At 44.6% G+C, this 12986-nt stretch overlaps 1 protein-coding gene across 8 annotated transcripts in view; it reads right to left on the reverse strand.

The window, feature by feature from the left end:
- Window positions 1-1858, reverse strand: part of CDK19 (cyclin dependent kinase 19) — a 206037-nt gene extending 204179 nt beyond the window's left edge. Inside the window, exon 1 of one of the 8 annotated variants that reach the window (XM_055114056.2) lies at window positions 1381-1858. In XM_055114056.2, coding sequence (XP_054970031.1) covers window positions 1381-1737 — 357 coding nt within the window. In that variant the 5' untranslated portion in view covers window positions 1738-1858. Of the gene's footprint in view, window positions 1-583; window positions 1044-1143; window positions 1225-1380 lie in introns of those variants that run through there. The other 7 variants (XM_055114060.3, XM_055114059.2, XM_057302576.2 and 4 more) reach the window with 7 other exon arrangements.
- Window positions 1859-12986: the final 11128 nt, after the last annotated feature.

Genomic DNA, 12986 nt, shown 5'->3' on the forward strand with positions numbered 1-12986 from the left:
CTGCATAGAGAAGCCAACGGGCCGGCCAGCCCGAAGGGCGGAGATCGCTGCTGGGGGCGGCGGTGCCCAGCGGGTCAGAGCCGTGGGGCTGGCGAGGACCCCAGGCCGCGTTCGCCCGACAGGCTCCCCGGCGAGGTTTCAAACCGCCGCCCCCGCGAGGCGCTCAGCCGATTGGAAGTTCCACAACGACCGTCACTACCCAGGGCCGGAGCGGCAACTCCGCAGCGGAGCTCTGCCTGCCCGCTGCGTTCCCCCAAGAGACCAGACCCCACAAACTCCTCCTCCACCGCGGTCCCAACTCGAGTCCCCCCGCCGTCTCCGAGCACTCGGAGGGCGCCCTTCTGGGACGGGACCGACGCCTCGGACCGGGCTGCGCCGCGGGAGTTCGAGGGACGCGACGGGGCCGCGCGGGGGAGGCGGGCGGAACGGGCGCCCCTCGGAGTCGGTGTCCGGACGCAACCCCGCGACCCCCTCCGCCTCGCCCCTCGGGCACGGCCCGACTGGGATCCGACCCACCCATCCCGCCGGGTCGCGGGCAGGGCGAGGACCCGAGCGAGCCTACTCCTCCCGCCCCTGCTCTTACCCATCTTTCCGCCTCGCCTTGTAGACGTGACCGTAGGTGCCGCGTCCCACTTTGCACCCTTCGTACTCAAACAAATCCTCCACCCGCTCCCGCTCCGCCGCCAGCTTCGCCTTGAAATCATAATCCATTGTCTGCTTCCCCCATAGAGGCACGGGACGCGGGGGCCGCCGCCGCTCAGTCCCTCCTCCTCCTCCCCCCGCGACCGCCGCTCCACTTCTCCAACAGCCGCCTCTCGCGCGCGCGCGCGCCGCCCGCCGCCCGCCGCTCCGCGGTCCGCCTTCAGCAAGGGACTCCTCGGCGGCCGCAGCAGCCACCTCCTCCACCTCTTCCTCCTCCTCCTCCGCGACGGCGGCAGCGGCTCCCGCAGGCACCCCCAGTCCCGCCTCCCCCCTTCATTTCCTTGTTTTGGAACCTGGTGGGCCGCGCCGTGGCTTCCTCGAGCTCATTAGCGAACTCACTGGCCCGCCCCATGGTCGCGGAGGCTCCTGGGAAATGAAGTCGCGAAGGCCTCAGCGGCCTGGGCAGTTTTGCCGGCGTAAGAAATACAGCTCCCAGGTTACCTCGGGCCGCCACAGCCTCGCCCCCACAAAGCATGCGCGCCTGCGTACCAGGGCCGCCCCTCCCCCTCAGGTAGCGCACGGCTCCCGGTTCCTGTGAAGGTAGAAAGCTCGAAGTTCCAGTGTGCTTTCTGCGGTTCTCGGGGAGACACTGGAAAGAAGTGCCTTACTCTAGTGGGAAGGGGATACTTCACTATAACTAGCCCCACGCAGAGAGTATGGAAAGCATTAAATCAGCACCTTGCTGAGGGGTTGGCTGCAGTGACTCGGGAGGCGAGGGCTGGTGAGGACAGTTGTACCGCAGCTTGTTTGTTTTGTAGGGCAATGGGTCCGCCTATTGCCCCGCCCCCCGTCCCGCTGCTCATTGGCGGGGGCTGGAGAATGACGTCCTCGTTGGTGCGTGGGTATCCCCAGGCTTTGGCTTCTTTCCCGCTCTTGATTGGTGATTGGATGTGCTCGGTTCTTCCTGATAGGTTGATCTTTTTTCTTTACGATGCAAAAACCGTATTTCAAAAACTGAACCTTCAGCAGTTTCCTAGAGCCTGCCTTGGCCAGAGGAGAACATGCAACTTCTGAGCCCCAGTAGCCAATCATCATTTTCTTGGCGCTGTAGTCAGCTTTCTCTTAGCATATGCGGTTCCCATAACCAGGCTTTGGCCATCTGTCTAAGGACAATTAAAAGTGCCTGGAGGAAGCCGCGTTTACGATCCTTTGGGTTGAATTGTAAAGGATTTTTTATGGTCTATGCATGATGGTGAGGTTCTAGAATGTTTAAGAAAGCCCCTTTAGTTAGGGTGAACGTTGGTTGATTTCACTGTGTTGGGGCTCAGGACACACTACCCCAAATTATAACTGAAGGAGTCCAGAATATGCCACCCCAAAATACGCCACTCTGGCTTATTGATGTCTTTTAGCAAAATAAAATAAGATCCAGCCAACACAGGAAAATGCTTCACTTATCCCACTACTGCCTAAAATAAAGAATAACTCTTCCTTTGTAAAGAGAAATTTACATTTCTAAAGGAAATTTTCATAATTAAAGGAATCTTACCAGAAAGAGAGCTGCTGCTAGTCAACTTGTATCATCTGAGATACTTTTATCTGCATAAAAGTCAACCTTTATTCACCTTACATTTTTTCCTCTTATCCTCTCTTAACTTGTCTCCACCACTCCTGGAAGCCCCAAACCCCACTTTTGTTTTGAAGAGACTGGCCTTGCTGTGTTGCCCAGGCTGGCGTCCAACTCCTGAGCTCAAGGATCCTCCTGCCTCAGACTCCTGAGTAGCTGGGATTACAGGTCCGTGCCACCATGCTAGGCCCCACTTCCTTTCTGAGGTCAGGATGTAATGTAAGTGTCAAACATCTGGCCCTTCTTTGAGTCTCATATTTTGTGGGACTCTTGTGCATACATACGTAATTAAAACTTTTTCTCCTGTTAACCTGACTGGTATCAATTTAGTTTATAGACCAGCTGAAGAACCTAGGAGGGTTTCCTCCCCTGTAAAGGTGAGCCTAATGTCCCAAATGTTTGGGATACACACTTAAACATGATTGGTGCTAGGATAGGACATAACACATTCATTAGGAGGACAAAGAAGGGAATTGTCAATTCTACCCAAAGTGGTAGATAAGGAAAGAATAGTGAACTGCCTGCTAGGTTTTGAAAGAAACTTGGAAAACTAGGGGGAGGGGGAATGATTTACCTTATTTGCTACATCACCCACTCCTGGAAAACTTCCTTAGACCTTGAGTCTCTTCAGGCTGGGTGCAGTGGCTCACACCTGTAATCCCAGCACTTTGGGAGGCCAAGGCGGGTGGATCACGAGGTCTGGAGTTCAAGATCAGCCTGGCCAAGACAGTGAAACCCTGCCTCTTATTAAAAACGCAAAAATTAGCCAGGTGTGGTAGCATGTGTCTGTAGTCCCATTTACTCAGGAGGCTGAGGCAGGAGAATCCCTTGAACCCGGGAGGCAGAAGTTGCAGTGAGCTGAGACCATGCCACTGCACTCCAGCCTGGGCAACAGAGCAAGACCCTGACTCAAAAAAAAATGGTATCTTTAATCAAGAAAAATCTCAGTTGCTCTTGTTGCCATGCACTATAATAACTGCTGGAGATAGCAGGGAAAAAATTAGTCTTTTTCCATTGGGGAATTAAACCTGAAAAAACAAATATGCAAGCAAATTAAAAATAAACTGTGGTTTAAAAGAGCACTGGTAGAATAGGTGGGGTTCTAAGTGAGTCAGGGTAGACTTCATGAAGTAGGTAGGTTTGAGCCAAATTTTTTTTTCACTCCAGCCCCATCTGCTGAGTGAGAGCCAAAATTTAAAGCATGAGTAAGACTTTACTTGAAGGACAAGTCGAAGAGCAAGAAACAAGGAATTATTTCAGGTAGAACAGCATGTACATAAATCATGAAAGAACATCATATATTCTGAGAAATGCAACTAGTTTGAATATTACAGATTAAGACAGGAAAAAGTAATGGATAAGAAAATACTAAACAGATAAGCAGAGGTCAAATTATGAAAAGCTATTTATGTCAAGGAGAGGTTTTAGGTTTCATTATTCTGTCGACCTAAAAGGAAAAAGCTGGGGCAAAATTAATATAAATAGAGAGTTTATTTGAGCCAAGCTTTAGAATTGCAACCCAGGAGTATAGATACAAGTTGCCCTGAATGTACACTCCAATCAGGAGCAGTTGCAAGTAGATTTTTAAAGGCAAAAAAAGGGGGATAGGAAGTGGGCTCAAAGTTGTTTGTGAGGAATTCTCATTGGTTTACAGGAATAACATTGATTAATGAATGATCTATACATTGTTAAGATATAGGGTGTGGGTTATAGCATCTGGTGCAGCATTATTGGATTAATTTGTAGCTACTTGTGGCAATAGCAAGCAGTTTCAGGAGATGAATACATAGCTCAAGGGGAAAGTACCACCTGATTCCAGTATCTTATATATATATTTATTTATTTTGAGACAGAGTCTTGCTCTGTCACCCAGGCTGGAATGCTGTGGCGCGATCTCACCTCACTGCAGTCTCTGCCTCCTGGGTTCTAGTGATTCTCCTGTCTCAGCCTCCTGTGTAGCTGGGATTACAGGCATGTGCCACCAAGCCCAAATAATTGTATTTTTAGTAGAGACAGGGTTTTGCCATGTTGGCCAGGCTGGTCTTGAACTCCTGGCATCAAGTGATCCGCCCACCTCGGCCTCCCAAAGTGTTGGGATTATAGGCGCGAGCCTAATTCCTGTATTTTAATGTCTCTCTGTGCCTTATAATTTAAAAGGCCTCACATTCCTCAAATGAAAGTTTTTTTCTTTTCTCAATTCTGTAGGCAATAGGAAGCTATTACACACTTTTGAGCTAAGGAGAACTATAATCAGCCCTGAGTATTAAGCAAATTCTCTGACAAAAGTGTTCAGGTTCAATTGGAGGAAGGTGAGACTAGCAAAGAAGCTATTGCAATAGGACGGTAAAAACAAGGATCTGGGCCGGGTGCAGTGGCTCATGGCTGTAATCCCACCACTTTGGGAGGCCGAGGTGGGCGGATCACCTCAGTCCAGGAGTTTGAGACCAGCCTAACCAACATGGAGAAACCCCGTCTCTACTAAAAATACAAAATGAGCCGGGCGTGGTGGTGCATGCCTGTAATCCCAGCTACTCAGGAGGCTGAGGCAGGAGAATCACTTGAACCTGGGAGGCAGAGGTTGCAGTGAGCCAAGATTGCACCATTGCACTCCAGCCTGGGCAACAAGATTGAAACTCTGTTTCAAAACAAACAAACTAACAAACAAAAAACAAGGATCTGAACCACGGAAGAGCAGCACTATAAGAAAAAAGCACATACTATAATTATTTAGGAGTAAAATTTAACAAGACTTAGTAATTAATTAAATGTGGGACTAAAGGAGAGGGAAGAATCCAAGATAACTTTGAGAATTTTGACTTCAGCAATATGGTAGAAATATCAGAAAGTTAGGAAACACAGGAATGGGAGCAATTTTTGAGAGAAAGATAAGCTTGGTTGGGGCATGTCGAATTGGAAGTACCTATGGGGGCATCAAGATAGAAATAACTGTCAGGCATTTGAACCACATTGACTCCATCTTGAATAGGGTAGAATAAGGCTGAGACCTGCTGTGCTGCATTCCCAGGAAGCTAGGTGTTTTTAGTCACATGGTGAAATAGGAAGCCTGCACAAGATACAGATCATAAAGACTCCACTGATAAGATGCAGTAAAGAAGCTAGACAAAACCCACCAAAACCAGGATGGTGACCTCTGGTCTACTCACTGACCCCTGGTCTCCTTGTTGCCCATTATATGTTAGTTATAATGCATTAGCATGCATTATAGTAGACATCCTACCAGTGCCATGACAGCTTACAAATGCCATAGCAACTTGAGAAGTTACCCTATAGAGTCTAAAAAGGGGAGAAGCCCTCAATTCTGGGAAATCCCCATGTCTTTCCCAGAAAACTTGTGAATAATCCACCCCTTGTTTATCATGTAATCAAGAAATAACTATAAGTATACTCAGTGGAGCAGCCCATACCTCTGCTCTGCCTATGGAGTAGCCATTCTTTTGTTTACTTCTCCAGTAAACTTGCTTTCACTTTACTCTATGGACGCACCCCAAATTCTTTCTTTCTTTTTTTTTTTTTTTTTGAGATGGACTTTTGCTCTTGTTGCCCAGGCTGGAGTGCAATGGTGCGATCTTGGCTCACCACAACCTCCACCTCCCAGGTTCAAGCGATTCTCCTGCCTCAGCCTCCCAAGTAGCTGGGATTATAGGCATGCACTAGCATGCCCGCCTAATTTTGTATTTTTAGTAGAGATGGGGTTTCTCCATGTTCATCAGGCTGGTCTCCAACTCCCGACCTCCAGGTGAGCTGCCTGCCTTGGCCTCCCAAAGTGCTGGGATTACAGGCATGAGCTACCACACCCGGCTGGTAGTAAATCGTTTTTAGGGGAAATGAGTGGGCCCAATGCTCACAAAATGGTTAGTAAATGATTATCATTAGAAACTAAGTGGGCCAAGCGTGGTGGCTCATGCCTGTAATCCAGCACTTTGGGAGGCCAAGGTGGGCAGATCACTTGAAGACAAGAGCTGCAGACCAGCCTGGCCAACACGGTGAAACCCCCATCTTTACTAAAAATACAAAAATTAGCAGGGCATGGTGGTGCATGCCTATAATCCAAGCTACTTGGGAGGCTGAGGCAGGAGAATCACTTGAACCCGGGAGGCAGAGGTTACAGTTAGCTGAGATTGTGCCACAGCACTCCAGCCTGGGCAACAGGGCAAGACTCTGTCTCAAAAATAAATAAATAAAATAAGAAACTAAATGGGACCAGACAACAGAACATAGTGTGGGACAAAGTTCATCTGGTCTCTACTGTGGTGTTTAATTTTCAGTGTCTTCCTTTGTGATATGAGTTTTAATCTTCGCTGGTTAATGAAATTCCAGGGAGAGAATTAAAAGTTGTGTTCTTCTACAGCAGTTTCAGTTTCTATGTAGATAAGAGAACTTCAGAGAATAGCCTCATCCTGTGCTTTGGGAGGAACAGAGGATTGAGAAATGGTGGCGGCATGGAGGCAGCAGCTGGAGGCTGCTTCTTTAGTTCAACATGCCAAAGTGCCATATTTTGGAGTTCTGTTTTCTGAGACCCAACATGTTCTATTTTTCCCATTTACATATAAACACACTGAGACAAGCCAGGCACAGTGGCTCACGCCTGTAATCCCAGCACTTTGGGAGGCCGAGGCGGGTGGATCACTAGGTCAAGAGTTCAAGACCAGCCTGGCCAAGAGACCACCCTAGTCAACATGGTGAAAGCCCGTCTCTACTAAAAACACAAAAATTAGCCGAGTGTGGTGGCGGGCACCTGTAATCCCAGCTACTTGGGAGGCTGAGGCGGGAGAATCACTTGAACCCAGGAGGCAGAGGTTGCAGTGAGCCAAGATCATGCCGTTGCACTCCAGCCTGGGAGACGAGCAAAACTCCATCTAAAAAAAGAAGAAGAAAGAAAAGAAAAAATCTGCAATAAAAGAAAAATGTAATGCTTTTAACAGTTTGTTCAAGTTAAAAGGAAAGGTGGGTGTGGGCAATGGAATGAGACCTTGTCTCAAAATAAAATAAAATAAAATTATTTGAAATGAATAATAGTGACATAAGTTATGAAATATCAGAACCTTTGGGATACAGCAAAAGCAGTTCTGAGAGGAAAGTTTTTAGTGCTAAATGCCTACATCAAAAAGTCTGAAAGGTCACAAATTGACAACCTAACATCATACCTCCAGGAAACAGAGATACAAGAATAAACCAAACCCAAAGCTAGCAGAAGAGAAGAAATAACAAAGATCAGAGCAGAACTAAATGAAATTGAAAGAAAAATACAAAAGATCAATGAAACAGAAAGGTGATTCCTTGAAAACATAAACAAAATCAATATTCCATTAGCTAGAATAACCAAGAAAATAAGAGAGAAGGCCTGGCACAGTGGCTCACTCCTGTAATCCCAGCACTTTGGGAGGCCAAGGTGGCAGTGAGCCGAGATCACGCCACTACACTGTAGCCTGGGCAGAAAGAAAAAAAAAACAGGAAAATAGAAGATTCAAATAAGCTCAATTAGAAATGAAAATGGAGACATTACAACTAACACCACAGAAATACAAAAGATCATTTGAGACTACTATGAACAACTCTGTGCACACAAACTAGAAAGCCTAGAGGAAATAGATAAATTCCTGGAAATATACAACACTCCTAGCTTGAATGAGAAAGAAATAGAAATCCTGAACAGACCAATAACAAGCAATGAGATTGCCAAGAAAAAAAAAGCCCAGGCCAGAAAGATTCACAGCCAAATTCTAGCAGACATTCTTGGTACCAATCCTACTGAACCAATTCCAAAGATTGTGAAAGAAGGAATCTTCCCCAACTCATTCTATGAAGCCAGTATCACTCTGATACCAAAGCCAGGAAAGGACATTTAAAAAAAAAAAGAAATCTTATCCTATTTTTTAAAAAAATGAAATCTGTAGACAAATATCCCTGATGAACATAGATGCAAAAATCCTCAACAACATATAGCAAACTAAATCTAATAGCACATCAAAAAGATAATTGTCCATGACCAAGTGGGTTTCAGCCCAGGGATGCAGGAATGGTTCAATATACACAAGTCAATAGATGTGATTCACCACAGAAACAGAATTAAAAACAAAAACCAGACTGGGCACAGTGGCTTATGCCTGTAATCCCAGAACTTTGGGAGGCTGAGGCAGGCTGATCACCTGGAGGTCAGGAGTTCAAGACCGGCCTGACCAACATGGAGAAACCCCGTCTCTACTAAAAATACAAAAGTTAGCTGGGCATAGTGGCGCATGCCTGTAATCCCAGTACTCAGGAGGCTGAGGCAGGAAAATCACTTGAACCCAGGAGGTGGAGGTTGTGGCGAGCCGAGATTGTACCATTGCACTCCAGCCTGGGCAACAAGAGCAAAACTCTGTCTCAAAAAAAAAACATACAATTATCTCAATAGATGCGGAAGAAGCATTTTCTAAAATCCAACATCCCTTTATGATAAAAACCCTCAAAAAACTAGGCATAGAAGGAACATACCTCAAAATAATAAAAGCCATATATGATAAACCCACAGCCAACATCACACTGAATGGGGAAGAGTTGAAAGCATTTCCCCTGAGAGCTGGAACAAGACAAGAATGCCCACTTTCACTTCTACTCAACGTAGTACTGGAAGTGCTAACCAGATCCATCAGGCAAGAGAAAGGAATAAAAGCCATCCGAATCGGAAAAGAGAAAGTCAGACTATCTCTGTTTGCTATTGATATGATTGTATACCTAGAAAACTCCAAAAGACTCCTAGTTTGATAAATGAATTCAGTGAAGTCTCAGGCTACAAAATAAATGTACACAAATCAGTAGCAGTCCTATACAGCAACAATGATCAAGCTGAGAACAAATCAAGAACTCAAGAAAAAGAATTTTCTTCTGTTACCTTTGGGTTTGGTTTATTCTTGTATCTCTAGTTCCTTGAGAGCTAGAGATGCGTTTTAGAAAAGAACTCAATGCCTAAACTAAACTATTTAATAGAGTGTCTTTTCCCTATTGAGTTCTTTTCTAGAAGAACTCAATCCCTTTTTACAATATCTGAAAAAAATAAAATAACTAGGAATATATTTAACCAAGGAAGTGAGAGATCTCAACAACAGAACTACAAAACATTGCTGAAATAAATTGTAGATGACACAAACAAATGGAAATACATCTCATGCTCACAGATTAGAAGAATCAAGATAATGAAAATAATGTGGTGAAAAGGGAATGCTTATACACTGCTGGTGGGAATGTAAATTAGTACAACCTGTATGGAGAATTCTCAAAGAACTAAAAGTAGATGTACCATTCAATCCAACAATTCCTGTACTGAGTATCTACCCAAAGGAAAATAAGTTATTATATCAAAAAGACACCTGCATGCCTATATCTATCACAGCACAATTCACAATTACGAAGATATGGAACCAACCTAAGTGCCCATCAACCAACCAATGAATAGATAAGGAAAAGGTGGTATATATACGCCATGGAATACCACTCAGTCATAAAAAAGAATGAAAGACTGTCTTTTGAGGAAACTTGGATGGGGCTGGAGGCCATTATTCTAAGTGAAGTAACTCAGGAATGGAAAACCAAAATACTGTATGTTCCCACTTAAAAGTAGGGCTAAGCTATGGGTACACAAAGGCATACAGAGTGATATAATGGACACTGGAGACTCAGAAATGGGAGGGTGAGAGAGGATTAAGAGATAAAAAATGACATATTGGGTACAATGCATACTACTTGGGTGACAAGTGCACTAAAATCTCAGACATCTCCACTATACTATTCACCAATGTAACCAAAAGCCACTTGTATCCTAAAAACTATTGAAATTTTTAAAATGTATGTTTTTAAAAAAGTTATTTAATAAAACCAAATTATTTCAATAAATGATAGATTTAAAGTTTTTGGTAACATTCAAACATCATAGCTTAAGGCAAAAAAAATAAAAATTAAATTAAATTTTATAAAGAGCATAAAGTTTTTGGTAACAAAAAAAAAGCACTGAAGGTAAGGGCAAAGGGCTTGAGGAAAGAAACAATGGCTTTGGTATGTTTCTTGGAAAGTAAGTAGAGTGAACATGAGAGCTAACTTTTATTGAATCCTAGGCATACGTTAGCTAATATAAGCCTCATAGCTGCCCTATGAGGAAGGTATGTTTTATCTCCTTTTTACCTATATGAAAACTGAGGCTCCAGGAGGATAATTTTGTAGTTTTACGGTTAGACAGTGATAGGATTTAACCTCAGGTCTGTAAGACTATAGAGGGCAAAGACTGCAATGCCCAGTATAGTAGTCCCCCCTTGTCCTTGGGGGATACACACCAAGACCCCCTGAAGCCCAGATAGTACAGAACTTCAAATACATATACACACACTGCTTTTTCCTATACATGCATACCTATGATTATAAGGTTTAATTGATAAATTAGGAACAGTTAAGAGATAAACAACAGTAACTGATAATAAAATACAATTATCACAATGTCATATAACAGAAATTATATGAATGTGGTCCTCTTTCTCTTCATCTCTCTCTTTCTCTTAACATCTTATTGTTCTGTATTATGGGTAACTAGTAACTAATTGAAACCATGGAAATCAAAGCTGTGGATAAGAGGAGACTATTGTATCGATTTTGCCATTTATCAAGATCAAATGATCCCACTGAAACATTCCATCCTCTTTGTCTTAAATCTTACTTTGTATATGTTAAACCACCTCTGCTTTCTTTTTTCCATATTTGATTGATAGTCATTTTTACCCCTTCTCCATGTATGCAAGAGTCACGGGGCTTATGAAATGCAGAGAACGTGTAGGTACCACTGCCACTGCCATTGACATGTTCATTGCCTCAGTAAGTATAAGAGGGCTTCCTTGCCTTTGTGCTTTCTAGTCTGCCAGTAACAGTTATCTAGTCAATCAGATTTCAGAGCATTTGCTGCCAAGTAAAAACCTGTTACTCTTCCAGGAGTGATATTCAGACTACTGAAACATTGATTGAAAGCCTGAGAACAAAGCTCCCTTAAATAAGGATGATTTAGGCTTGAAGAGTGTTCAGAAAACAGATTCTAGTCTACTTAGTACAGAGCTGCTGTCAGGACAGCTGAGGAGTAGGACTGGGAGGCAGTGGGATTAAAAATCAGACATCTAGACAGGCACAGTGGCTCACACCTGTAATCCCAACATTTTGGGAGACTAAGGTGGAAGAATTGCTTGAGACGGGAGTTTGAGACCAGCCTGGGCAACACAGTAAGACCCCGTCTCTACAAAAAAATTATAAAATTAGACAGGCATGGTGAATGGCCCTGTGATCCTAGTTACTCAGGAGGCTGAGGTAGGAGGATCACTTTAGCCTAGGAGTTCGAGGCTGCAGGGAGCTATGATCACACTACTGCACTCCAGCCTGGGCAACAGAGACCCTGTCTCATTAAAAAAAAACAAAAAAAAAACAAAAAAAAAACATCGCTTGAACCTGGGAGGTGGAGGTTGCAGTGAGCTGAGATTGCACCACTGCACTCCAGCCTGGGCAACAGAGGGAGACACCATCCCAAAAAAAAAAAAAAAAAAAAAAAAGAATCAAACTTCTCTCTGTAGGATGAGGATGCAGCCCAGACTAAGGAAGGGTTGCCCGCCTCCTTCTGATAGGGTATGAGAAGAGCTTGATTGATGCCTGTGTCAGTTTCCTCAGGCTGCTGTGACAAATTGCCACAAACTGGGTGGCTTTAAACAACAGGAACTGATTAGCTCACAGTCCTGGAGGCCAGAAGTCTGAAATCAAGATGTCTGGAGGGCCATGATCTCTCTGAAGCCAACAGGGGAGAATCCTTCTGTGCAGATTCCCAGGTTCTGGTGTTGCCTGCAAGCCTCGGCAGTCCTTGCTTTATGGCAGCATCACTCAAATCTCTGTCTCCACATGGCCGTCTTCCCTCTGTATTTGTGTAAACAAACTTCCCTTTTCTTTTCTTTCTTTTTCTTTTTTTTTTTTGTGAGACGGAGTTTCACTCTTGTTGGCCCAGGCTGGAGTGCAGTGGCGAAATCCCAGCTCACTGCAACCCCCGCCTCCCAGGTTCAAGCGATTCTCCTACCTCAGCCTCCTGTGTAGCTGGGATTACAGGTGCCCACCACCAGACCTGGCTAATTTTTGTATTCTTAGTAGCGACAGGGTTTCACCATGTTGGCCAGGCTTGTCTCTAACTCCTGACCTCAGATGATCCACCTGACTCGGCCTCCCAGAGTGCTGGGATTACAGGCGTGAGCCACTGCACCAGGCCCAAACTTCCCTCTTCTCATTCCACAGACACTAGTCATAATGGATTTAGGGCCCTCACTAGTCCAGCATAACCTCATTTTAACTTGAGTACATCTGCAAATAGCCTATTTCAAAATAAAGGTCACATTCACAGGTTCCAGGTAAACATAAATTTTACAGGAACAGCATTTAACCCAAAGCTGTGTCCAAACTTTGACTCTGTTACTGAATGAGGGGCCATCCTGAAAAAGCCATTCAGTGGGAATTGGAGGGCATCTTTGATATCCATGGACAGGACTTTCTTATTCATATTTTTCTTTCTTTTTTTTTCAGTTTTTTTGTTTGTTTGTTTTTTAAGGTGGGTTTCACTGTGTTGCCCAAGCTTGTTTCTAACTCCTGGGCTCAAGCAATCCTCCCACCTCAGCCTCCCAAAGTGCTAAGATTACAGGCATGAACCACTGCACTG

The sequence above is a fragment of the Pan paniscus genome, chromosome 5 (assembly GCF_029289425.2).
Source record: "Pan paniscus chromosome 5, NHGRI_mPanPan1-v2.0_pri, whole genome shotgun sequence".
NCBI classification, from domain to species: Eukaryota; Metazoa; Chordata; class Mammalia; order Primates; family Hominidae; genus Pan; species Pan paniscus.